The following is a 24,094-nucleotide window of genomic DNA, read 5'->3' as shown; positions in this document are numbered from 1 at the left end:
AAAAAAAGCATTTCACGTATTTCATGGAGGTATTTTATGTGCAAATTTAATATGAATCCTCTCCTTGTTAAACTCTTACGTGATCTATGTACTCCAGTATATAAAACACACTATAGGACAACTATGAACAAGTTTATTAAAACAACTCGGGCTCCTGTTGACATCACCAACCACACAAGTGCTTGCTCAGATCTTATCAGTCTCTCCTTATATTTCAGGTTACCTACTTGCTCGTTTTCTCTATATATCTTTCATTGTTACAAGAATTCAACTCCTGGGCAGATCTCACAGATAAATCTACTTGTCTGTTTGGGGAATATGGCTCTAGTTCTAATTTTGCAGACTTCGTTCAGGCAATACTCCCTCTGACTGCAGGGATTTTTGCCTGAGTAATCCTTTCAGAATTGGACTCTCCGTGATTTTCATTTACTTAACAACTTGGCATTACATCTGTAAAATATTAGTGCAGTAATGTAAAATATCAAATTAGATTTATGCATTAATCTAATCTCTATATGAAGCTTGATAGTCAGTTCTGTTACACTGCATTATTGCAATTCCAGGCATTCTGTGTCATTGCACATTTATTCTGATGATGCAAGAGAACCAAGGACTGAGACTGATAGATCAAATTTGGTAGCCCATGCATGTAAAAGTCTGAAACATTGAACAAAATTTAAAATCAATTTCCACTTTCAGATACAGCATGTAAATGTTTTCCTATCAATCACAAATAAAGATGAGCACACATAAAAAGCTAATCTGAAATAATCAACAGAATAACAAGCTATTAAACAGGAAAAATCAGGTCAAAATACATAGCCAAACTGCAAAGTATTCTCTAAAAATCCTTGAAAAGGACAAATAAGCAATTGTTTCTTTTTTGTGTGACAGTTGCAGTCTGAAAAGTAAAAAATTACTCCTTCATACATGTTCCTAAACTGCATTTATAAACACTTCACACAACTAAATTATATTTGTTTCCTCCAGGTTGGCTGCCCTTGAACATTTTTCTCCTTCTTGCAGTTTTTGCTTTTTTATATAATCCCTTCATGAAAGCAGGTCTTATGCCCATGGCCCTGCTTCAGCAGTCAGCCCCACACAGCAGCCACTTAAGAACACATTAAACTAAAGTTTTGTGTGTGCTTTGGTACCTTTAAAAACGGGATTCTTGGAGACAACCCACCATGTTATTCTTACATCTTAAAGCCATTTACTTCTCCTTATGAATGCTTCCAATTTGTTTTACTCTTGTTGGGTCGAATCCAGCTTGTTATTTACAGAAAGAACACAACAAGATTAATAGGATGTGGTCTGTACTAGCCTACACCCCTGGAAATTCATAGTGATCCCATCAATTCTGTATCATTTCTTTGGATTCATAGCAGGTTAAAGCCCCAATCCAGGATAATGCCAAGCAGATGCAGAAAAGGGCCAGCACATAAATGTGGAGAATCATGGCCAGAATAAAACTGATCTCTTTATTCCAAAGAAGAAGGTAATGTTTAGATACAAAATAATACATGGATTTTTTTTTTCCCCAGTTTGGTAATCTGTCACCATCTGGACACCAAATAGGAAATGATGCAACACCAGGGGGAAAAAACCCAATTTATTTCACACATGTTACTAAAGAAAGACTGGATTGATGTGCCACCCCAAGCACTTTGGCTCACTCGTGTGTCACAACAGGTATGCTCCTTTCAAACAGGAGGTTCTCCACACTGAAATGTTTCCTTGGGACACAGCATCAGTTTTTTCCAGTGTATGGCAGCTGCAGTGAACTCAGGGCTTCCTCTAAGGGTGTCTATTTTCTCTCTTTCTGCATTAATTCAGAATTACTGTTTCTCCTTCCCTAGCACTCGCATGCAACCACCCCAAACACAGTTGTGTTTGCAGAAAATCACAGTTGTGCTAAGTCAGTCACAGTGTTTGTATTTCTAAGAAAAGATACGCTTCCCCAAACGAAACCTCACCCTCATTATTGGAGGACAAACCACCTCAGACACCCAAAAGACCACAGATCACAATACAGGTGCCCACGGGGGACCCACCGAGGGATGTGACTGCCACGGGGGGACAAAGGGACCAGAAAGCCCAGCTGGAGGAAGGGAGCAGAGGGATGTTCCCTTCTTCCGTCCCACGTGAAGTGTTTGTGTTTGGAAAGTGAAAGAAAAACCTTTCTTCTCTTTCCTTTGCCAAGGCAGCTCAGCTCTGCACTCACCCACTTCTGTGGAAGGGAAGAAAAGAGGAACTGGAGGTGAGGGAGCAGCTCTGAGCTGCTTTATTTGTACTTTTCCTCCTTCTCCTCCTTGCTGCTTCCCTGCCCTGCAAGCCTCGAGGTGCAGTGCCTGGCAGCCACCACGAGATTTTGATCTCCCAGTGACCACGGGTGCTGGACAGAATGGAGAAACTGAGGGAGGGTCCAGGGAGTCCTTTCATGTCACCAAGAGCCCCGTGCCAGCAGCCACTGTCCCCTGCCACAGCCACTACACCAGCTCTCCTGCCACTGGGAGAGTGGCACAAACAAGCAGAATAAGCCCAGGTGAGGTTCAGAACACAAAAAGACATTTAAACTAATAATGCAGGCTTCGGATCCTTATTCTAAAGCAATATGTGGAATATTGGAGCTGAAGATTCAGCAGAAACTGGGAGAAATCCCTGGCTGGGACAGAGCTAGTGGAGGCAAAAGCACAGCTAAAATGGACCTGAGCGGGGAGGGAGAGGGGAAGAGCAAGAACCTGAAGTGAGGAAGTGGCTGCATGAAGTGAGTGAGGGTTCATGATAGGAATAGCAAGACTTAAATACCACAAAATAAAAGGATGTGCAAAACCCAAACCCCAAACCTCTAAGAGAACCCAGTAAAAGGTAAAAAACATGCAAGGCTTCAGGTGAGAAAAAAAGGTGGGAGTTTTTCCTGGGAACATAACCTACTAACTTGTCTACTGATCCCTTTAGAGGGCAGAAAAGCTAAATTCCCAAATCAAGACCAGCCTAAGTCAGAGAGAAGAGTGCTGCACGGAGCATGAGGCCAGAGAAGGACTCAATGTGCCTCCCATCCAACAAAATCCTGGCTCTGGTACCATCCTGTGCATGGGATACAGGATGAGAAGGCAAGGACAGTGCTGACAAATTAAAACTGGGGTGAACCATACACTGAGAGTAATTCAGTAACAAATTCACTCACTCCAGCTCCAGGGAATGCATAACCCAATAGATCCTTTCCTCCTCTAACTCTTTCTGCTGTTCCAGATGTTGGCCAAACACAACCATGCACCTGGATGGAACATTGAGTGAGAAATGCAGCTGTTTGAGAGAAATGTTGTGAGAGCTCTTTTGGGGTCTTCAGTAACTCCTGCTGCACATGGCAGAGACACCAGTGCAGTGCCATCCCATGTTTGTGTTGGTGTGGGCTAATCCACAAATCCAAAAAAGGAAGATCTGTTGTGGGTTATGCTGGATCCTCATAAACGGCTTCAGAGTTAACCAGCAAGTAACCACACCACGCAAATTTACTTTGCTTTTAATTGTGGCTGCTTTCCCTGCCCTCTCTGAGAACAGCTTTCTTCTCTTCCACCTGCCAGAGTGTATCTGTGGCTGTGCAGTGCCCACAGGATACCAGAAATCATAGGATTATGTGCTTGGATCATGGGTGCTGCCATCTACATGATTTCTGCTGAAATTTTCCCAATTTACCAAAGAATGTGGGAATTGCCACGTTGGTTGAGAAAACAAGGGTCCATCCAGCTGAGTGACCACAGCTGGACACCCAGGTAATTGTGTGCAGGCACAGGGGGTTCTTCTCCCTGCTATTTTCCCTGTTTCCAACCATTTTCTGCTCAGGGGCTTTCCTGAGCTTCTCCATGTCACAGTGTCCACATCACTGCCCAAAGCCTCAGGAAATTTATGTGCTGCAAAACCTCTGGCTACATCCAGAGATATAAATCAAGCAGAATTAGAGTCATTGACAATAACTGGAAAAAAAAATCTGTAATTTGGAAGACATATATGAGTTTTGATGTTAATTTGGACTAAATCTCCCAGGAACATAAATTATCTGTTCAGCTGTCTCTGTTCTCTGCCATCTCCGTGGAGTCTCACTGTGCAATGGCACAGAGCAGTAAAGGACATCTCAAATCCAGTTTAAGGTGAACAGAAGGGCACTTCCACAGTGGAGAGGGCTGGAATTTTGGAATGAGGAGCTCCTTTCCAGCAGGCACAGGCAGTCAGGGACAAGAATCAGCTGAAGAAAATGCAAAGATGAGAGCCATGAAGTGAGGAGGGAAGGGGCTGGATGAGGAGCAGACAGGTACAGAGAAGGCTCTGGAGGAACTCTTTTAGGGGAACTGATAGAAATTCGGGAGTCCGTTTACATGAAAATGAGAAGAAAAAAACCCACAAGAATCCTTGGAAAACACACCCAAAAGTTACAGGTGCTGGGAGAACCAGCACCTCATCTTTCAGTGTTCTTGCCAAGAAAATCAGCCAGGTTCATTAAGGCAAAGAGAAGTCTAAGTCCAGTGATCAGTACTGGACTGATTGTTCAAAATATCCTCATGAATGCAAACTGATGCCCAGGGGAGCAGCTGTGCTAAGGAACTGCTCCCAACCAGTTTGGGACCTTTGGAATAAAGATTCATTTTCTTCATTCCAGATGATTCATTCCACACTTCTATTCCAGATGATGACATGAAGAATAACAATTTTCTGTGGTGGCCCAAAGTACAAATATGTTCATTAAAGAGATGTATCAGTGAGATCTTATGACATTAATAGGCAACAAATTTTAATGTGATTTTCATCCAATTCCTGAAAATAAATTTGTACAATATACTTACAAGTATTTTGGATGTATCAAGCATTACTAGTTGCTGTCATCATTTGAGATTCAAACTTCAAATCCACTCTGCTTCCTTTTTCAGTACTCTCTTTGTGCCCGTTGAAAGAAGTTAGCATTTACACAGATCAAATCTAACTTTTGAAAAACCTTCCTCAAACAAACAGATGAGAACGATTCCTCAAAACATAATAACCTAAGAAAACTTTATTCTAACCATCTTCTAGGGTGCATCCAGTTTTCCAAGCTCCCTCTGCCATCGTACACAGGTACATTTCAGCAGGCACACAAAGCACATTATCGCTTGCTCCAAGGAGCTCTGTAGCCTGCAGGATCTTTGCAGAATCCAGCCTGAAGAAATGCAGCACTTTGAGAAAACAGAGCTGTCAAGCAAGATTTCCTTGGGCTTGCTGCCACACAAAATGGCAAACGAGGGACTTGATCCTGCATGGAAGACAATAGGAATTATAGGTGCTCAGCGTTTGTCTTCCGGCAGAGTTAAGGTTTCTCAGTAATTCCCCAAATCAGCCGAACTGCTTTTTACTTATTCAAAATTACATAGCTAAAAGCTTTGGTATGTAGCCACAGAGCTTTTATTTCAAATTGGCAATAATGTAACTTCTGCAAAAAAAAAAAAAGACTACAATAATGTTAAAAATATCATAAAATGTTATTTATATCAGGATTCATTTGTTACCCCATATGACAATCATTCATATTTCTTGACAGATATAAACCTCCTCTTAACACATTAGTATCGTAAATATTACCAGATATAACACTGTAATTTAATACCCACCAAATGTATTTTAAAATATTACTCAATTTAAAACTTTGGATTTTAACCAGATGTGTTTCCAGAAAATGATTCAGGTCAGATGCTTTTTTTCTTTTCCCTTTTCTGTGCGCGCGCGTTCAAAGCGGAGCGTTCCTATGTGATTTATTGTGCCATGACTGTGTGCCCCGAACCTAAAACAGCACCACGATACTTCATCCTTGAGGCTTACACACCTGCAGTCCAAACTAACAAGAGAAAACATCTACATGGCACGGCAGGAGCCTTTGAAATGTCTTTTTGCAGTTGCCTGGACACAGAACAGACTGGTAGAACAGGGAGGCAGCGGAGAAAGGGTGAAGACAGGAACTCCAGCCTCTTTCATCTAGAAAGGGGGGACCATGGAGAGATTAGAGGAAAGGATTTTGATTAGATCACTGGAATGTGAAATGATGCTTCCCAGGATTAAAATCCTATTTTAGAGCGACCAAACCGGTTACGGCGTTAGTCAGAATTCGGAGGCTCGCGCGGCTCCATCCCTGCTCCATCCCCGGCTGTCGCTCCGAGCACCCCACACCCTCTCCCCGGAGCAGGGGGGACCCCAGCCAGGCTCCCCAGTCCTCTCCAGCATCACCCCAGCAAGAAGCTGCCCTCCCTCAAAGCATGGCACTTCTGCGGGGAGAAAGAGTTTCCTTCTCCAAGGGCATCCCTGGGTCCAGCCCCATGGCTGGAGGCTCTGGGATTTCGGTCTCATTGGGCCCCCAGTTTAGATCACCACGTAGAGGTCTGACATTTTCATAACCAAATGCCATTAGTTTTATTCCCAGCACAGCCAACCAACAATCTGAAGGTCTGCAGTCGTCGGGCTGATCATTACGTGGAACCCATTAACATAAAACCCGCCATCGCAATTAGTATCTTTGTAAGCAGCAGCCTCAGCAAAAAGTGGAAATGGAGGCTGAAATGATGGTGCTCTTGCAAAGGAGGCCGGCAGCAGATTGGGAAATAATCTGTGGCAATTGCTCTGCTGCTGTCTCTGCCGTAACTTCTCCAAAGACAGGCAGAGCCATTTCCAAGCAGTCAGCCCACGGACTTGAGCGAGCACTAAATTCACTCGGTGATCAAATACAATTTGAGAAAAAATCTACAATCGCTCACTTGGGGGGGAAGAGATATTTTCCTTTTACAGATGAAGTGCAAAACAGCAAAAGTAGCTGTACTTGGAAAAATACCGTGCAGCTTATTGATTCCAGGGGGGACAGGTACAGACCGTGGTTTTGCCCATCTCCCAGTTAAAACAGGGGATGCTTTCCAGGGGGGCAAGGTATCTACAGGCTGGTTTGTTTTCCTAAGAGATGAGCCTGCTAAAATGTTGTGTGCTTTTCAGGAAGGGAACAAGGAAAATGTTCGTATTTATAGCAACATTATTGTTTAGAACAAAATAAGTTATTTCATCCTTTTAATCTCCGTTTCTATGGATATCCTGCGCGGGGCTGGGATCTGATTTTCCAACCTCCGTGCGATCCGTCTCCCCTCGGCAGCGGCCGGCGGCACCGGCCCTGGCAGGGAGCGCCTGTCCGCGATGAAGAAATCCCGTTCCAGGCGCTCCCGGACCGCCCCGCACACCGGGAACCCGCTGCCCTCCATGCACTTTTTCATTGTTGTTTCCCCTAAACTCTCTGCACTTGGCTAATTTTAGCCCCGAGCGGGCTGCCACCCCCCCCCCCCCCCCCCCCTCCGCCGCCGCCGCCGCTCCGGGCACCATTTGCCGGGCGATGCGCTGCCATGAACCCGCACCCCTCCCGCACCGCCCCGCATCCCGCCGGCCCGGCATCCCCGCGGCGCTGCCCGCATCCCGCCGGTGCCGTATCCCCCCGCACCGCTGTCCCCGCGTTCCCCCGCCCCGCGCGCCTGTCCCCGCATCCCCCCGCACGGCGCGGCCCCGCGTCCCCCGGCGTGTCCCGCGTCCCCTCCCGGTGCGCGTCCCCGCGGGCGCGGGCCGGGGGTGCGGGGTCGCCGTGAGCGCGCGGGCGCGCCGCCCCTGACCCCCCCCCCCACCCCACGGGAGCGCGCGGGCTGAGTCCGTGTTCCGGGCGGGCTCCAGGCCGGGATTTGGGCGCTCCCTGCCCGCCTCCCTCCCCCTTGCCCCCCCGCCCCTCCTCCCCCCTCCCGCCGGCTCCCTCCCTCTCTCCCTCCCTCCCTCCCTCCCTCCCCCTCCCTCCCGGCTCCTGAACTCCAGCCCCTCTCTCTCTATCAGCCGCTCACTCTGTCTCAATATGTCTCAAGATGGCGGCCAATGTGGGATCGATGTTTCAATATTGGAAGCGCTTTGATTTACAGCAGCTGCAGGTCAGGCTCTCCCGCTCGCCGCACCGGCCGGGCCGCGCCGCCGGACCCCCCCCTCCCTCCCTTCTCCGCCTTCCCTCGGGCCCGGCCTCCCCCTCCTCCTCCCGCTGCCGGCCCGCGCCGCCTAAAGGGAACCCCCCGCTCCGCCCGGCCGCGGCGCTCCGCTCCCTCCGCCCCCCCCGCCATCGATCACCGGCCCCATCGGAAATTGATCCTCTTTGTTCAATTCATCGATCAGCCCAAGATGGCGCCGGAGCCGCCGCTGCCGGGGCTGCCGCCGCTTCGCCCGCTCCGTCCCGGGCTGCTCTTTCCCCGCTCCGCGCTCCCCCCCGGCGGCGGGGCCGTGCGGGGCGGCGGGCGCGGCGGGACTCCCGGCGGCCGCCGCTCATCCCCCGCCCGCCTCCTCCCTCTCCCTCCCCGCCGCCTGCCCCCTTCCCGCCGCCGCGTCCCCGCCGCTTTTCCTCCGCCGGGAGCCGGGGAAAGTTTACCGAGTGCTGGGACTTTGTGTGGGGGCGCCGGGCGGGCTGGCGGTGCAGGCGCGGAGCGGCGGGGGCTGGGGGCGCTGTGGTGCCGGCCGGGCGGGCGGGCGCTCCCCGTCGCCGCCGCGGGGTGCCGGCCCTCGCTCCGCTCCGCTCCGCTCTGCTCCGCTCCGCCGGGCGCGGGGCTCCGGCCGCCGCCCTGCGACCGCCGCGGGCACGGCGCCGGGCCGCGAGGGGAGGGGACGCGGGGAGACCCGCCGGCAGCGAGGGAGCGGCGGAGGGTCCCGCGGGGTGGGAAGGGGCGAGCGCCCGGTGCGCGGAGAGGGGGGCACGGGAGGGCAGCGGCGGCGCCGGGCGCGGGGAGGGCGCGGGGCCGTCCCGGCCGGCGGGAGGTGGGGGGGGGGGGGGGGCATCGCAGCGCATCTCCCCCGCGGCGGCGGGAGGGCACGTTACATAATTCACGGGCTCTCCAGCCTCTCCTGCTGTCCAGGATCTGACAGGCGAGCGGAATATTGATGCTTTACTGTGCTGGCTCGGGAGAGCCCAGAAGTGCCGTTTCCTGCGAGGGAAAGTCCTCGCAGAGCGGCCTCCCTCCCCGTGCCCCGGGGGAGCGTCCCCGGGGGGACCCGCGGCCCCAGGGTTTAATTGAGTTGCCGGGCTACAGATAAGGCCGGGGCGGGCCGGGGGGGGTTGTCAGACGCTGTGTACCGGTGCTGCTCCCGCCGTGAATGGGATTGCAACACGCGTGTCTCCCAGTTGATTGGCGCAGGAAGGCGCTGCCCTGCCTCTCCAAACCCGCCGCTGCCTCCCGTTTAAATAAATTGGCTCGAAAGCCGGCGGCTGCCCACCCTGGCCCCCGCGGAGGCGGCGTTGGAGCGGGCCGGAGGCTGCGGCAGGCGGAGGGATGGTGCGCTGATGCTGGGCAGAGCCGCATTCCCGCTGCAGGTGAGGGGATGCTGCCGGGGGTCCTGCCGCCCTCCCTTCCCCTCGGCCGGGCTTGCGGGAGCGATGCTCAGACTCCCACCCCAGCAGCCCCCGCAACGGGAGGTGCTGCGTGGGATCTGTGCTGGGAGCCTGGTCCCTTCCGACTTTCAGGTGCATTAGGAGGTGGGGTAAAGTAGCGTTTTGTTTTAGGTTTCTCTGTCGCCTTCCACCCCCTTTCGCGTTTTATTGTTTCTTTTAAAGGTTTTGGATTAAGGTAGACTTGGCTGAACTTTGCTAACTTGAAAGGGTTCTTAATAGTGACCCGGAATACCTACAGGAATACAGAAAATGAGATCCAGATGTAGAAATGTATAAAATAAAACGGATTAAATTAAGATGTAGTTAAACAAGGTCTGACATCTCTAATTGTGGACTTTTGCTTTTGCCTCTGTGTACGTGTGGCTGTACTTGCTTAGCATAGGAAAATAAACGCTCCGAACGTCGCTGCCGCGGCGTTACATTTAACGGTGAACAAGTCTAAATATTGCCTATGAAAATAAAGCCTTCAGAAATGCTTATTGATTAAAACGTATTATGCTAAAGTATCTATCATGTAAATGAAATTCTAAAATGTAATGAACACAGCCAAATGGCATTTTGATAGATTGTTCTATTCTGTTTTTAGTAAAAAATAGCTCACTTTTATCATAATTTAATTTCTGTGCATACTGTAAAACCTGTTGTGGAGTATCACTGTACAAACCTTAATCTCGTTTTTGCAGACTAAATGTGACAGTCTGACTTGAACAGCTTGTAGCTTCTCCTTTGAAGCATTCTGGTAACGCCAGCTTAGAGTTGTTTGAACAATATTCATTACCCGCTTTTGAGGACTGGTGGTTATTTATCCGCGCTGCGGATTGAGGCTGTTCACCTGTTGGCAGGTTCACCAGGCGGGCTGTGAGCAGCACGGAGTTTGCTAACTTTACATACAGAGAGCCCTGGAGTGACCGAGGAGGGAGGGAGCACCTTCTTCCTCCGTATGCAGAATAGTTAATTTGTTTCAAATTAGCTTTTTCTTTTTTTTTTTTTTACCCACCCATCTGCACCAAGAGGTAGTGTAATATTTACTCCCACTTGCGGATGAAGCAATGTGCTATAAAAACGATCATTCCTGGGGATGAAGTTCAGTGCCACAGAACTGTCCATGCCTCCCTCCGTCCCTGTCCTTCACTCGCACTGACGTATTACGAGCGTGGAATCGTAGAAAATAAAAATACTTCCGCGTACGCTCTGTTCCAGCACGGAAGCCTGGAGAATTTATGCTTAACACAATTCCACCTGAACCCTGTGAGCTCCAGCTCGTGTAGCTCAGGGTGTGAGGGCTTTGAAGCTCTGTGTGCATGAGAAAGTTGTGAGGAGCTGGGACTGGGCAGTCCCGGATCGCTGGCAGCGAGCGCCGCGTACCCAGCTGCTCCCAACTTCCTCTTCCACCTTCTGTTAGAAGGAGACGTTTAACTGTTGATGAGCTTCGACCTGCCTTGTAATATTAAACAGCAGGTTTCTCCAGATTGTACCCATATTAATTAAAAACAGAGCCAGGAACACTTCAGGGTCTGACTTTTTAAATTATTTATTTCCTTTCGCTAAATAACCCCTTGTTTATAGGGAAAGATGTTTCTAGTGTTGGAGACGGGATTAAATAATTCAGAACTTGGATTAAAGAACAAAAAGGTCTGTTCACAAATGGAATACGAGATGCAAAAATGGCAGCTTCCTACAGGTATCAAACGGGGCTCTTCACTGGAGACTGTACCTGCGAGGCACGCAGCTGAGCATTAACCCTTTTCTATAGCAAAGGCGGGCATGATTCCTAAAGAAACTGTGGAATTGGCATTGCTGCTTCAGTTTGCCATGTGGTGGTAGATGGCCCCGTGTTTGAGGGGGAGGGAGTTGCAGTGCTCAGAGAAAACAGACCCTTGCAAACAGCAAGTGCCATGGCAGTAAATGCAGATGAAATCACTGGAGAAATGCTGCTGCCCTCGAGTTAAAGCTGCACGTCCCGTTCGCAAGCAGCTGTGTGATCGGAATCAGTTCAGCAGCGTGAAGGTAACCTGCTGTTCCACGGTCCCAGTTTGTTTGTGGTTTTGGTGTCACCATCACCTTCACTCTAAAAACAACCTTTTGCTGGAGAACAGGAGAAGGAGCATCGTGTTCCCATGGGCATAGCATGCAGCTCTCCTTGACAGTTTGCTTAATATTTCTGAATATGTGTGTATATATCAATATCAGAGCAGGCAGCTGGTCTCTCTGACCAGCGGGAGTAAGTCTAGCTTGAGCCACAGCTCTGAGTTCTGCATCTGAGGACGAATGGAAGAAGTTAATACCCTTTGAAAACTTAAACTATCTGTAGTCATTTTGACAATAAGCACAAGTTCTCAAAATGTCATTGTAGCTTTTTAGGACAGGCTCACATTCTGGTAAAAAGTACAGTTTCGTATTGCTTTTGAGCAGAACGGCAGAACTCATTACCATCAAGCTAGGGAGTGAAAATCTAAAGGCAAATCTTGCTAATGTGTTTATTTTTTTAAATCTCATCCTGGTATTGCATCATATGTGATTAAAGGATGGAGTATTAGTTCTGTGCAGGCTGTGACTAATTGTTTAAGGTAAACCATTGATCTTATAAAATCTGCAACAAAATCTGGAAAAACTAAGTTGTAATGAATAGCTTTAAAATACTGAAATACTTCTGCTACTGAATTAGAAACAGGTGGAGTTGTTGGCATCTTTTAGTTGGGTCTGATGGTACAGAGCACAAGCTGATGTCTGAAGGAGTTGGTGTGCTTCATCAGAAGTGGAATTAGTGATCAGGTCTGAGGGTTTAATTTTGCGTATCTGTGCAGGTCTTTGTAGAATTATTCCTGTCCTAAAAGTAGTCAGTGTTTTTCTGTTTATAGTGGTAGCTGAATGTGCACGTGGAGAAGTCTCCAGCTGCTGTACCCACATTTCTGCTCCCCTCACCTGCTGGGAGAGGTGTGGTGAAAGCAGCTAGGTGTTCCTGCAGGAAGATGCAGTACAGAGAAGGGAGGGATGGCAAAGCCAGGGCACTGCTGCCAAGATATTCTGAGAGCAATCACTGCTCCCCTGCAGCTGGAAACCTTTGGCAGCTTCTGGTGGTCAGGGTGATGTCTCTGGACACCCTCCACACGTGACATACCAGAAGAAAGGCCCTTGATGTACTTCTGGCACAGAAACTTGTCTTTCATAGGATTCCTTGAGTCCTGTTCCTTGGGAATAAATCTGAGAGCTCTTCTATCCCTTGTTATGTTCCTGCAATGAAATTATGCCCATCAGAAATGTGGCAGAGTCAGTGTGTGCTTCGGTCACTCTGCTCTAATGCCAAGTTTGTGGTTAATTGGATGATGTATTGAGCAGTGCAGTAGGGAGGATTTGGGATATGGTAATGGTTGGGAGTTTTCTGAAAAAATATCGCCCTGGTTGGCTGTGTATAACAATACCAAATAAGTAATGGGTGAAACATTTGCTAGAGAAGAAATTACACGCAGTCTAAAATTCCAGTGAACAGTTATTCTTTATTTGCAAGCTGATTTGTAATGCAAAAAGTGGAAAGTAGAAAAATGCATAATCCAGACTTTCAATTTGATCACATTGAGGCTGAGAATAAAGGCAGTTTATTTATTGGTAGAGAACAGACACTTATGTGAATGACTGGTATTTTTTAAGGCACCAAGCAGGCAGTGGGCACTGGCTTGTAGTCTTTGTATGTAAGCAGGGTGGTAAGTTCCCATCTTTTGTATCCAGATTTTTCCTGCATGTGTGCTTGGTTCTTTCCCATATCCTTTGTGGGAAGGCCTTGAAAATACAATGTTTTCTGAATTGGGAATATAGTGACAATGGTCCACTATGCTGAAATGGGGGAGTGGGGAGAAAGGGGTGAGGATGAGAGGGGGAAAGCTGAAATGAGTTTGTTTGCAGAAGACAAGGAGTATTGGGTGAAGAGACTTGTACTGGAGTGCTCACACATGGAGTTGAATGTACCAGGAAATATGGGAGAAACTTGGACCTCACAGTCAGAAATAGTGTCCTTAAATTAGTGAACATAAGATAAATCCTACTCATTTTGTGACATATGTTCTCAACTTGTTTTTGTTGTCTCTGGTTTGACAAGGGGAATCAGTGATTTCTGCCTTTATTGGCAGTTATAGTGAAGAAAATACAGGCTATTGTACTGGTTGGATTGTGAAGAACGTGGAATGCAGACAGATTGTTGGATGTTATGTTTTTATAAAAGATTAAACACAGTTGGGTGTAGGTTGTTGGATATAACAAAGGTCTCCACTGCTGTAGATTTCCAGGAAAGCACTAGGCAGCAAGGAATTTGCAATAGATTCACCACTGTACCCTGGCTGTGCTTCTGTTCTGTCTCTAGCAAGACACTGCCGTTCTTACTGCACTGTTACTTGGTCCCTCCTGTGACTTAGCAGAGTTAAACATTTACCCTTAATAAAGGTAATTTTTGGTACGAAGGTGCTAAAGCTGGGAGGTGCCTGAGAGCTCCTGTGTGTGTTAGAGCAGGCAGGGGTTTGAAGCTGGAGCCTGTCACACTCATGTCTATCAGCTTTTTGCCTCCCTGGCAATTCACTTGCCCCCTTGCCTTGCAATAATTCGATTCCTTTGTCAGCAGTTGGGGTAATAAGGAAGTTTCTGGGGGGGCTGGAGCTGTGCTGCTTTTCCTGGGGAGCAGGGAGGGCGCTGGGGTGGTGCTCATCCTCCTCCTGCTCATGGACCCCAGTGACCTGCTCTGGGAAGGCAGAGGTGAAGATTACTCATTTTTGAAAGGCTCAAAAGCAGATGCACAGAAGTATTTTAAGCTGCTGTGTTTAGATGCTTTGAATTCCCCCCCATCTTTGTGTCTCTGGTTGTGAGCACTTTGAGGCACGTTCGGATGTAGGCCATGGCTGTCTCGGAGGCTTTTCAGAGGAGTTCATACATCAGAGCTGAGCAGATCCTGTGGTTCTGCTCTTTTGTGTGGAAATGTACCTCAGTGAATGAGCAAGCCTGGAGACTGCAGCATCTGGAGTGCCAGCACAAGCTTTCTGTGAATGATACGAACATTTAGGCTAAAATATGGGTAAATGGCTGCACAAATTCCATAGGAACAATGACCATTCCTCTTGCTGAATGCAGTGATTTTGTACAGGTGAGCCCAGGTGTGCACTGCACATGAGTATTGAGGTGAGACCAAACCCTGGTCTGATTCCTGCAAACATTTTATCACATCGTGGAGCTGTGGAGGTGGGATGGTCCAGTGCTGCTGCTCTGTCACGTCACCGTGGGATTGCTTTTATGGGCTTGGGGAGGGTGTGTGCAGGATCAGTTCTGACACACTGCAGAGGATTTTCCTTGCTGAGAAACGTTGGCTTCTGTCTGTGGCTCACGTGTGACAAGCTGAGGGCAGCAATGTTAGAGGGAAGTATAAATAATAAACAAGTGCTGTGGGGGAAGTGACACTGCTAAAAGGAGTGGAGGGGATAGAGGGAAGTGGTGAAGAAAGGAAGGAGGTAAGGAGTGAGCATAAACCCAGGACTTGGAAGTGAAACTTCTTGCAGTTAGGCTGAGCCTTGATATAAATATTGAGCAGTGCACAGGGCACTGAGGTGGGTCTCCCAACACATGCCTGGCTGTAGTGTTGCCTCCAAATCCACCTCACCTGCACTTGCTCACCTTATGAAAGGATCACCTTGGGTTTGCCTCCACGCTGTCCTTGTGGGAACATCCTGGGAAAAAATGTGTCCATGAGATAGAGAGGTGATGGTGTGACTTCAGAGTGCACTGGCAGGTTTTGGTGTTGCCCTGTGACAATCAGGGTTTGTGTTTTTTGTCCATCTGCATGGTATTTTCAGGTATTATGAACAGGAAAGCATTCTCATTGTTCTTAAGTGAAAAATAAAGGAGGGGGCAAAAAACCCAGGGAATTTCATAGCTTCTGACTTTTTTCCCCCTTTTTAAAAAACTAAACTCAGACTATATATAAATATATATATATATAGTCTATCTTAGATGGCAAAAGCTTGTATGTTTAGAGTAGAAATGCCCTGGCTTATTCCTGTAGAAACAGAACTGCAAAGCCAAAAGGGAGTATTGCAGATGATGAGATGCAGTGAAAGTTTGATGGGTTAAGTCTTGTTCCTTCTGCTCTTGCTGGTATCTCTGCTAGGCGGTTGTGGTTTCATGGTGTTGCTGAACCAATATTCTGAAGAAAACGAAAGACTTCCCTTACCAAGGGTGAGCTGAACCTGTCGTGTATCAGCCCATAATAAATGTCTGTATGTGAACACCCACTGGTGCTGACGCCCAGATCCAGTGTGAGCACAGTCAGGAGCTGGCAGTGACTCTCAAGTGAGTTGGGAGCTGCAGTGTCACTGTCAGGAGCTGCCCCATCCCCATTCCTGCCTCCAGCCCCTGAACGTGTCCCTTGCCTCCACTGGTTTGCTTCTCCATCTGGGAAACACTGATAGTGCTCCCAGCCCCTCTTTGAGATACAAGATTGTGAGTTAGCAGTTACTGTTGGGTTTTGCTGCTACTTAATTCTCTCTTGTGGATAAACAAGACTCAGTGGGTTCATTTTCTGCACCTTTGTTCTCGATATTTTAAATGGTTCAGTCAGAGAACGTGCTGATTTGTAGGTGATTTTCAGGCTGTTGCTGAAAACAATTTCTACAGAAATGAATGTGAAATAAGAACTGAGTTGTTAGTTGTCTTAAAAGAATATTGAGAATGATTGGTACTAAATCACTGGAAAAAATGTTTCTTGCCCTTGGTTATAAAGTTATATTCTAGAGTTACTCATACATAGACACACTTACTTTAAAACATACCTCCCTGTTATTTGGTGTAATGTACAATTTATCAAGTTTCCCTTCAGATTTCTCAGTATATTGAAGGCTGTTTAAAATTTACATTATAGGCAGCCAGCGAGATGTATGTTGAATTAAAAATTCAGCAGTTTGTGGTTGCAACATTTCAAGCTTCAGCCCAAGGTTTGAAACAGCTCCCTGTTCCAGCAGGCCAGGCCAGGCTCTGCCAGCCAGGGGCAAGGAGGATCTTCCATCCCCAGCCACGCTCTGGTGGTTTTAAGGACAGTAACTGGGAGCCTTTGAGCCCCCTGGATGGCCAAAGACAGGAGAGAGAGAGGGGATGTGCAGAGCACTTCTGATCTGAAGTGCTGGACCTGTACCTGAAGGCTGAAATTCATTATTCACCAAAGACATAGCATGGGGTAGCTTGAAACTTTTCCTTACATCAACTTCTCTCTTTTATCCAAATTACCCAGGCTTTGTAGTGTGTCAGCAGCCTGCTTGAGCTGTCAGTGGGGTTGGAGCTTTGCTTTATCTGTGCTGCCTGTGCCATCAGGAATCTCCATCTCCTGCTCCTGTCCTGCCCCACGCTGGGGCTGCCTGAGCTTGGCAAAGGTGGATAAACTTTATCCCTGTTTAGCACAACACCCAGTGAGCATTGCTGCATCTGCTGAATTTTTAGCACATGTGTAGTCAGAGTTTCTGGCTGAGCTTGGCTGAAGGAGCTGCCCTATCTAGCCCAGCCCAGGGTTAAGTTGTGAGCAAAGATGAATCTCTCCATCCTAGTCCAGGGCTAGGTCCTAAGTCCTCTTGTCTTTGCCTTTATCTCATGTTTCTAATCCATTCATTTTCTTGTTATTTCATTGATGTGACACACGAATGTTGTCACAGTAGCTCAATAAAATTTATACTTGTGTCTTGTCTGTAATTATTTTTCATTTTATTTTTATTGGGTGTTTACACGTTTTATTGCATGTTCACGTCAAAGTAAATTTGTATCATGTTGTCACTTAAAGATGTTTGCTTCATTTTCATCCATAAATAAAATGTACCCTTTGTGTGGGATCTGAAACACGAGAATGTTAATTTTGTCAGTGAACTACATATCTGTTTTTCTGTTGCAGATCTCTGTGTGTTAATATTGATAGAACTCAGCTTTGGTTTGGTATGTCTGGTATGAGCATAGTTGCTTTTCTAATATTAATTGTGGGGATGGGATGATATTAAACATTTAAAAACAAGGAGCCAGTAGTCTTGCAATTGATTTTCTGTGGAGAGACTTCTGTGCTGAGTTGTTTACACAATTGTAACCTTAGTTTCTTTTAGGTGAGTGCAAGTGTTTCATGAATTTAAAAAATACAGTTGAGTGCTCTGGTTTTTCCTCCCTTCCCCTCTTCCAGCTCTGCCCTGCCTCTTTCAGGAGCTCTAGTTTTCTTTTGCTTATAGGTTTCTGCACATTTTCTTTGGCATGGAGTGTTGCTTTCGAAATTCTTGGGATGCTGGAAAAGGGCAGCTTGCTAATATTGTGTCCTCAGCTCATCTCTCTGCCTCTGTTCACAACACATTTGTCTCTTTTCTTAGGCAAATGTACTTTATACTCCTAATTACCACTTGAAACTCAGAATATCTCTTTTCCCTTCTTTCCAAAAGTGAGTGGATACTTGTGGCTGTGTAGGGGTGAGCTCAGGGTGTGCTGTGCTCTTGCTGCCCAGGATGAAGCAGACAGTAAGGAGGGAAGAATTGTTCTATAGGAATTTATTCTGTACTTTGTAAGAATTTTATTTTTGTACTTTCCTGGTCTTGCGAGACTCTGGGTACCATCTGTGTTACTGACAGTCCTTCACCCCTGCAGGACTGAGGATTAATTCCTTAGTTTAGGTCAGGATTTGAATCAAATTAAACTGTCAGTTTTAATTCCAAAACTTGGTTTGCTGTTTCCATGCTCATGAGGAGGAGGTGGTTTCACATTTTCTTTTAAGTGCAGGCAGAGTTTTGGTCAGTCCCACGGCTGGAAAGTTTTATTTTAAAAGCTGAATTCTTCTGTACAACTTGTGATACACATTTTTTTCTCTTTGCGAAGCCTTTGCTGTGCTCCAGGCCATCAGCTAGTGAGACCAGAACTGTGTGGGATTTTTTCTGGGAGTGATGTGTTAAATACAGCACAAATTATTAAAACATCACACACTGTGCTGTGATCAGCTTGGTTTAGATGATAAATTAAAATCTGTTAGCATCTGAGATGTTCTGGCATATCCTGAGAATAGTTAGTTCTTTAATATGCCAAGCTAAGTAAAACTTGATTAGTGTCACTATCTGGGATTTTCTGTCCTGTAAATAGAACTTGAAGTCTAAAATTGGAACTGTGAAAACCTACTTTAACTAGGATTAGAAGAAGAATTTAATAGTTCAGATTGATTTCAGGATCTTAGAAAGTGGTCACTGTGCCCCAGAGCTGTTGTACGTGCCATCTTCTTAAAAATTAACTTTGCTGCAAGGGCTGAAAAGCGACTTTGGGACTGCAGCACTGTGCTTGGCCATGCAGCACAGTCTGCTGGGGATGGAAAGGTGTTTTCTGTGCTTGGCTGCTGCCTGTGTGCCAAAGGTTGTCGTGTCTCCCTCCAGGTCCTGGCTTTGCACTCCTGGTACCTGGCAGGATCCCTGCTGGTGAAAGGTGATGCCAGGATTTGGGGTTAGAGGCTTTATTCTGCCAGTGTGAAAGGTCCTGATAACCAGGAGATGATGGCTCTGTGTGTTAGTTTTCATTTTTTGGGGGCAGTTTGGTTTTGTGCTTGTGGTGGGTGAGATGGCAGCTGCTGAGCCATTGGAATGAATGGCTGGTGTGGGAGAGCACAGCCACTGCTGCTGGGCTGGGATCCAGAGCTCTTGCCTTGCTTCCAGGGATGTCATGGCAAACTGCAGTCACACTTCATAGTGTTTTGTGCCCTATTTATTTGCTGTAATCATTTTACCAACCAGTTGTGAAGTTAATTTCAGTGGTAAGAAATATTCGTTCCATATCTAGTTGCTTTTTTTTTTGTGTTTTTTTTTTTTTAAAGTTGTTGGTTGGCAGCAGCCCCTTTGTACAGTGTCTTGATTGTCAGCTCTTCATTATAAATTTACTTTCTAAATGCTGACTTAAGGCCTGACACTTTGTTTGTTTAACTGTCAGTTACACTACTTGGGAGACCTAATAAAAGCCTCTCAGATCTTCCTATTGAATTAGGCCACCCTTTACCACCCCAGTGACTGAAGTAAAACAACTGCAAGAGTTTCTTTCCCTGTCTATCCCATTTTTGCTGGAACCTTGCTTTGGGTGTCCTCTGATCCTGTCCTCACAGGACAGTCGTTCTCTGCTAAAAGGTCACTGTAATGTTTTAATTGGATTTTTTCAGCTGCAAGGAATATAAAAATATAAGTTTATTAATAGAGTGGCTTTGATCTTGAAGGATTCCAAAACATTTGCTGCATTGCATGTACAGGAATGGTTTAGTTTTACTGCTCATTCAGGGATAATCAATTTTGTCGTGGAGCATGGAAAGCTGGATGTTCTTCCTGGGAGGTCAGGGGCAAGCAGGGGGAAATCTGGGAAGGCAGAAATGTTGTTCCCCAACTGGAATTTCCCCAGGATACAGAACCAAATTGTGACGCTCTCAGATGCCAAAGGATTTTTTTTTAAGTTGTTTTGTTTTTTCATCTGAGATCTTTGAAAAAGGTCACGGGCAAGAGACAATTAGAGAAACACTTAAGTGACCTTGTTAGTGTATTTTTGTGGAATTATTGTGCTTTACAGCTATTGCTGCTTTACCCAGATGGTTATTGCTGGTTTCCATCTGTTCATTAAGGAAAAGTAAAGACAGAAAACAGCAGCTTTAACTGGGTTTTTAACCAGAACTTTCAGGTTTTATTTCTTCTTTGACCACGTCAGGTTAATGTGTTGGGTGAGTGTGCTGCGGTTTCAAGGCAAAGAGATTAAAGTGGGAGCTTGTCTGCTCAATATGGGTCATGACAGCAGCTTCCTGTGTTTTGGGCACCCTTCTCTTTGAACAGTCCCCAGGTATGAAGTGTGATATCACCCTGGCAGGGAGCCAGGCCAAGAGAAAGACTCTGACCAAGGCTGACATTATGGAAATCATTTAAGTGTTCGTGGCCAAAAGGATCCTCAGTTCATATTGCTGCTTATTCCCAGGGCTCTCTGTGTGACTTTATAGTTCCCCCACTGGAGTTTTGCCTGGTTTTACTAAGATCTGCTCCCTTAAAGGTTAAAAACTTTAAAATCTTCAAGGCTTGCAGGTGTGAGAGCTTCCTGCTGGCACTGGTGTAGGTGAGCTGACACCAGTTCTAGTGCTCTTGTGCTTGGGGTGATGCTCCATGTCCCAATTCCTGGGCAGTGGTGGGAGAAGGAGCCCCAGAGAGGCCAAGAGCATGATCTGGATTTTCACCCAATGATGAACAAAGCAAAATGAAAAAATTCCTTCAAAGTCCCATCATCCTGCTCGTGGCACTAAGAGTTTTTCTTCACCCGACTATTTTCTTTGAGCTGGTGGATGATTTGTTCCCACAGAGCTGTTTTCAGGCAGCAGAAATTTCAGGTGGGATGGAAGAAGGAAGCTGTCTGGAGGGAGAGCTGTTTGCAGGGGTCCTGAGCAGGGAACACAACAGTGGTTTTATTTCCCTGATTCCTTTGCCAGTTGCTCAACCAGATGTCCTCAGTAGTTTGTGCTGTAAGATGTTAAGTAATTAGATCATTCAGATTCTAGTTAAACATAATTAAAGCCCTGTGTAAACTGAGTGAAGTTGACAGGTTTTATAGGTTGGTCATAGCAAAAATATCAGATGATATAGCTCAGCATTAATACAAAAAGATTTAAGCCTCCATGCCCTCAAATAAAGAGGCGTTTAGTCTCCAAATTTAATCCTTAATTAGAACTACAATTTATGGAGCTTACTAAAAATATTTTCAGGATCTTGGAAGCCTCACTCAAAAGTGCTTCCATGTAGTGTTTGCTGGTTCAAGTTTCTCCTGTACCCCTAAATTCAACATAGAGAACTTACTTAGCAGTTACGATGTCAAGTTAAACAGAGAATTTTGCAGTTTTTTTCCCGTAGTTTAAGTTAGTGGCTAAGTCAGTTGCAGTGGTGCTTCTTGGCTTGAGAAGGGTTGGAACAGGCAGCTCCACTCCGGGTGCCTTTGCCAGCGTGGAGCTGATTTGCCTTTTGGGATCACTGGGTGTAGCAGAGGCTGTGTGAGGTGCCTTGGTTTCCTGCAGTGCCTTCCAACCCACGGCACGCTGGGCTCGTGAGCATCACGTTCCCTTGGTTATTGTTAAATAGCAGAACTGGAGAGAATCACCGTGTAATGCCACCGTGATAATGCCACAGGTACTGCAGAGGAAAAGAGCAAATGTGAGATAGCGAGCACAGGGCTGAAACATGAGTTCCGTGTTCCAGCCTTTGATTATTGTTGTTTTATTGCAACACTTTGAAGCTAATCTTGATTATTTCTCTCCCTCGTTTTACAGATATGACACATTATTTTGTTGTTTGTTTGCTGGCAGGCGAAACATATTTTCTGAAGGAAAGTGTTAACAGATCCGCTGATAAAATGTCTGTCTTCTAAAAACTGTCTGAAGACAAATTGAGTATTTGTCTACATGTGCTGTTCACACTGTTGTACCAAACAAATTAACAAGATGATTCTTGTCTTTTCTAGGATGTAAACTTTCTTTTCCAATGTTGTAGGAGCCCAAAGTTGGGAACTAGACCCAGGGTGATCCTTGTTCTGCCAAGTGCTCTGAAAGCTGATTGTCACTTTACTGTAGCTAATAAAGAAAATTTAGGTACAGAACGTCCACAGGAAAGTTATGCTGGAAAATTCACATTTGAGTAGTGAAGGGATTTAGCCGTTTGACTTAGTTAAAAAAGAAAAATCAGAAAGAAGAAAGCTGCAGTTCTTTCTTGGCAATCCTAAATGATGAAGTTGTTCTTGCTGGGTACTGAAAACAGCTCCTTTGCATGCACTGCAGAGTTATTTCATGCAATAACTTCCCACGTCCCCTCCAGCCTCTCCCCAGCACGCTCAGTTATGTCACTGTGTGATGCTCCGAGCCTTGCTGTCCTGGCTGGAATCTCGAGCCTGTTTCCAAGCTTGTATTTCTCACTTGGCAGCACACGCTGCGGCTGGTGGGCAATCTGCCGTATCCCTTTTTTGTCAAACGTCGGGCTTGGTGTCTGACACCGAATCCGGGAACAGCAGCGGGGAGAGTGAAATGTACAGCGGAACTGGAGAGGTCTGCTGGGTGTCTCTGTGCATTTTTCTGTAGTTATTGCTTATGATTGATTCCCAGGTCTTGTGGTGATGGAATGATGGGGGTTCTGCTCTTTCCTTTCGTATTTTAAGTGATTTGCGTGACCTGGTAAGAGTAAAATTTTCAGCTGCCTTTTTTCTATCGTGTGTTTATCTGCTTACAAGTGAAAAACTCAGCTTCAGGAAAATCCCCTGATGTTCTATAGAGACAAAACAGTTCTGTCAAGGTGTGTGTACGTGTGTGTGTGTTTGTGTAAACACACAAGCTCACACAAGCACAATCTCCTTTCTGGATCAGCTCCCACCATGCAAAATACAAACCTGAAAGGGCTATAATTGATTATGTGCAATAGGAGACAAACAACCAAGATTTTGGGAGAGGGCAGGGTGTGGTCCAGATCTGGCAAAACATTTAAGAACTGAACATTATTTTTTCAAAGGTAGGGAAACTTTAAAACATTGGTCCAAGAGTTAAGACTGGTTGGGAGAAGGAAAAGAGTACAGTAAACTGAGACATCGTCTTTGTAGGGGGAGGTGTTGGGGGAGGAATTGGGAAGAAAGAACACACAAGTTTAGGTTAGTACATGTTCATGTTCTTCTGGTTTTTTAACTTCATTTGTTTCCCTGGCAGATGTCCCATGGCTTTGAGGCCTTTGTCTGTGTGAGAGAGAACATGAAGGAGGGCTTGGCAGGACGCTTGGGGTTGTGTGGAATAGCTGGTAGTCATATTTATAGTTGGTGTTGTCTCTTGGCTTGTGCAACTTTGATAACCAGCAATCGTTCTGTAAAGTTACCTGTTGTGTTGGCAAGTCAGTTCTCCCTGAGTTCCCTCCACTAATTCTGCATTGTAGATACAGCTCATATACAAGTTTTTGTAAGGTCTGAATGGGACTTGGCACATCTACAACTTTACTTTTTGTAGACACCCTCCATTAGACTGTCTTTTGAATCTTCTTCATGCAACAGAAGACATTACATGCAACCCTGCTTAACTGACTTGAAAAGAAACAACATTTTGAAAGTGATCTAGCAGTCCTTAAGTGATAAGGTTTTTTTGAGCTTTGTATCTTTTATATATATAGATAGATGTGTATATATATATGTATGTATGTATGCTGCATCCTCCTTTGAAGGCACTACATTCATTTTGCAGTGATTGTTGTACCTCAGCATTTTATATTGTTTTCTTCTGACTTGCTGAAATTCACTGTGAACTTGTTCCTGCAGCCTCTACATTCTGCAGGGGAAGAGGAACATTATTTGTCTGCTGTGCGAGTTTGAACCTTCTGGTTGCTTTTTACTTTCTCTGTGTTTGTGGCTCTAAATAGATTTATAACTCTGCAGCTTTATGCCTTTAAAACACCTGCTGTAATTGCCTAGAAATATCCTCCATGTCAGCCTTTATTGCTTACTGTGATTATGCTTCTGGTAACCAGGCTTTTTGGCAGACTCATAAAATAAGTTTCTCATAATAGGATTCCGAATGAAGTTAAACAATATGCATAGTTCAAAGTGCAAATATGTTTTATTGGGGCAAGGATATTATTCTGC

General features: G+C 46.1%; 1 protein-coding gene across 6 annotated transcripts in view; it reads left to right on the top strand.

Annotated features, from left to right (window-relative positions):
• Nucleotides 1–7,821: 7,821 nt before the first annotated feature.
• The window catches only part of CUX1 (cut like homeobox 1), a 266,427-nt gene continuing 250,154 nt past the window's right edge, over nucleotides 7,822–24,094 (top strand). For all 6 annotated transcript variants that reach the window (XM_088177069.1, XM_088177067.1, XM_088177066.1 and 3 more), the window contains exon 1: nucleotides 7,822–7,961. In XM_088177069.1, the coding sequence (XP_088033195.1) occupies nucleotides 7,899–7,961 (63 nt within the window). In that variant the 5' untranslated portion in view covers nucleotides 7,822–7,898. The remainder of the gene's footprint in view (nucleotides 7,962–24,094) is intronic.

This window comes from Sturnus vulgaris, chromosome 21 (genome assembly GCF_052056855.1).
Source record: "Sturnus vulgaris isolate bStuVul1 chromosome 21, bStuVul1.hap1, whole genome shotgun sequence".
NCBI lineage: Eukaryota > Metazoa > Chordata > Aves > Passeriformes > Sturnidae > Sturnus > Sturnus vulgaris.
The sequence above is the reverse complement of the archived record's forward strand: the minus strand, read 5'-3'. Positions and strand labels throughout refer to the sequence as shown.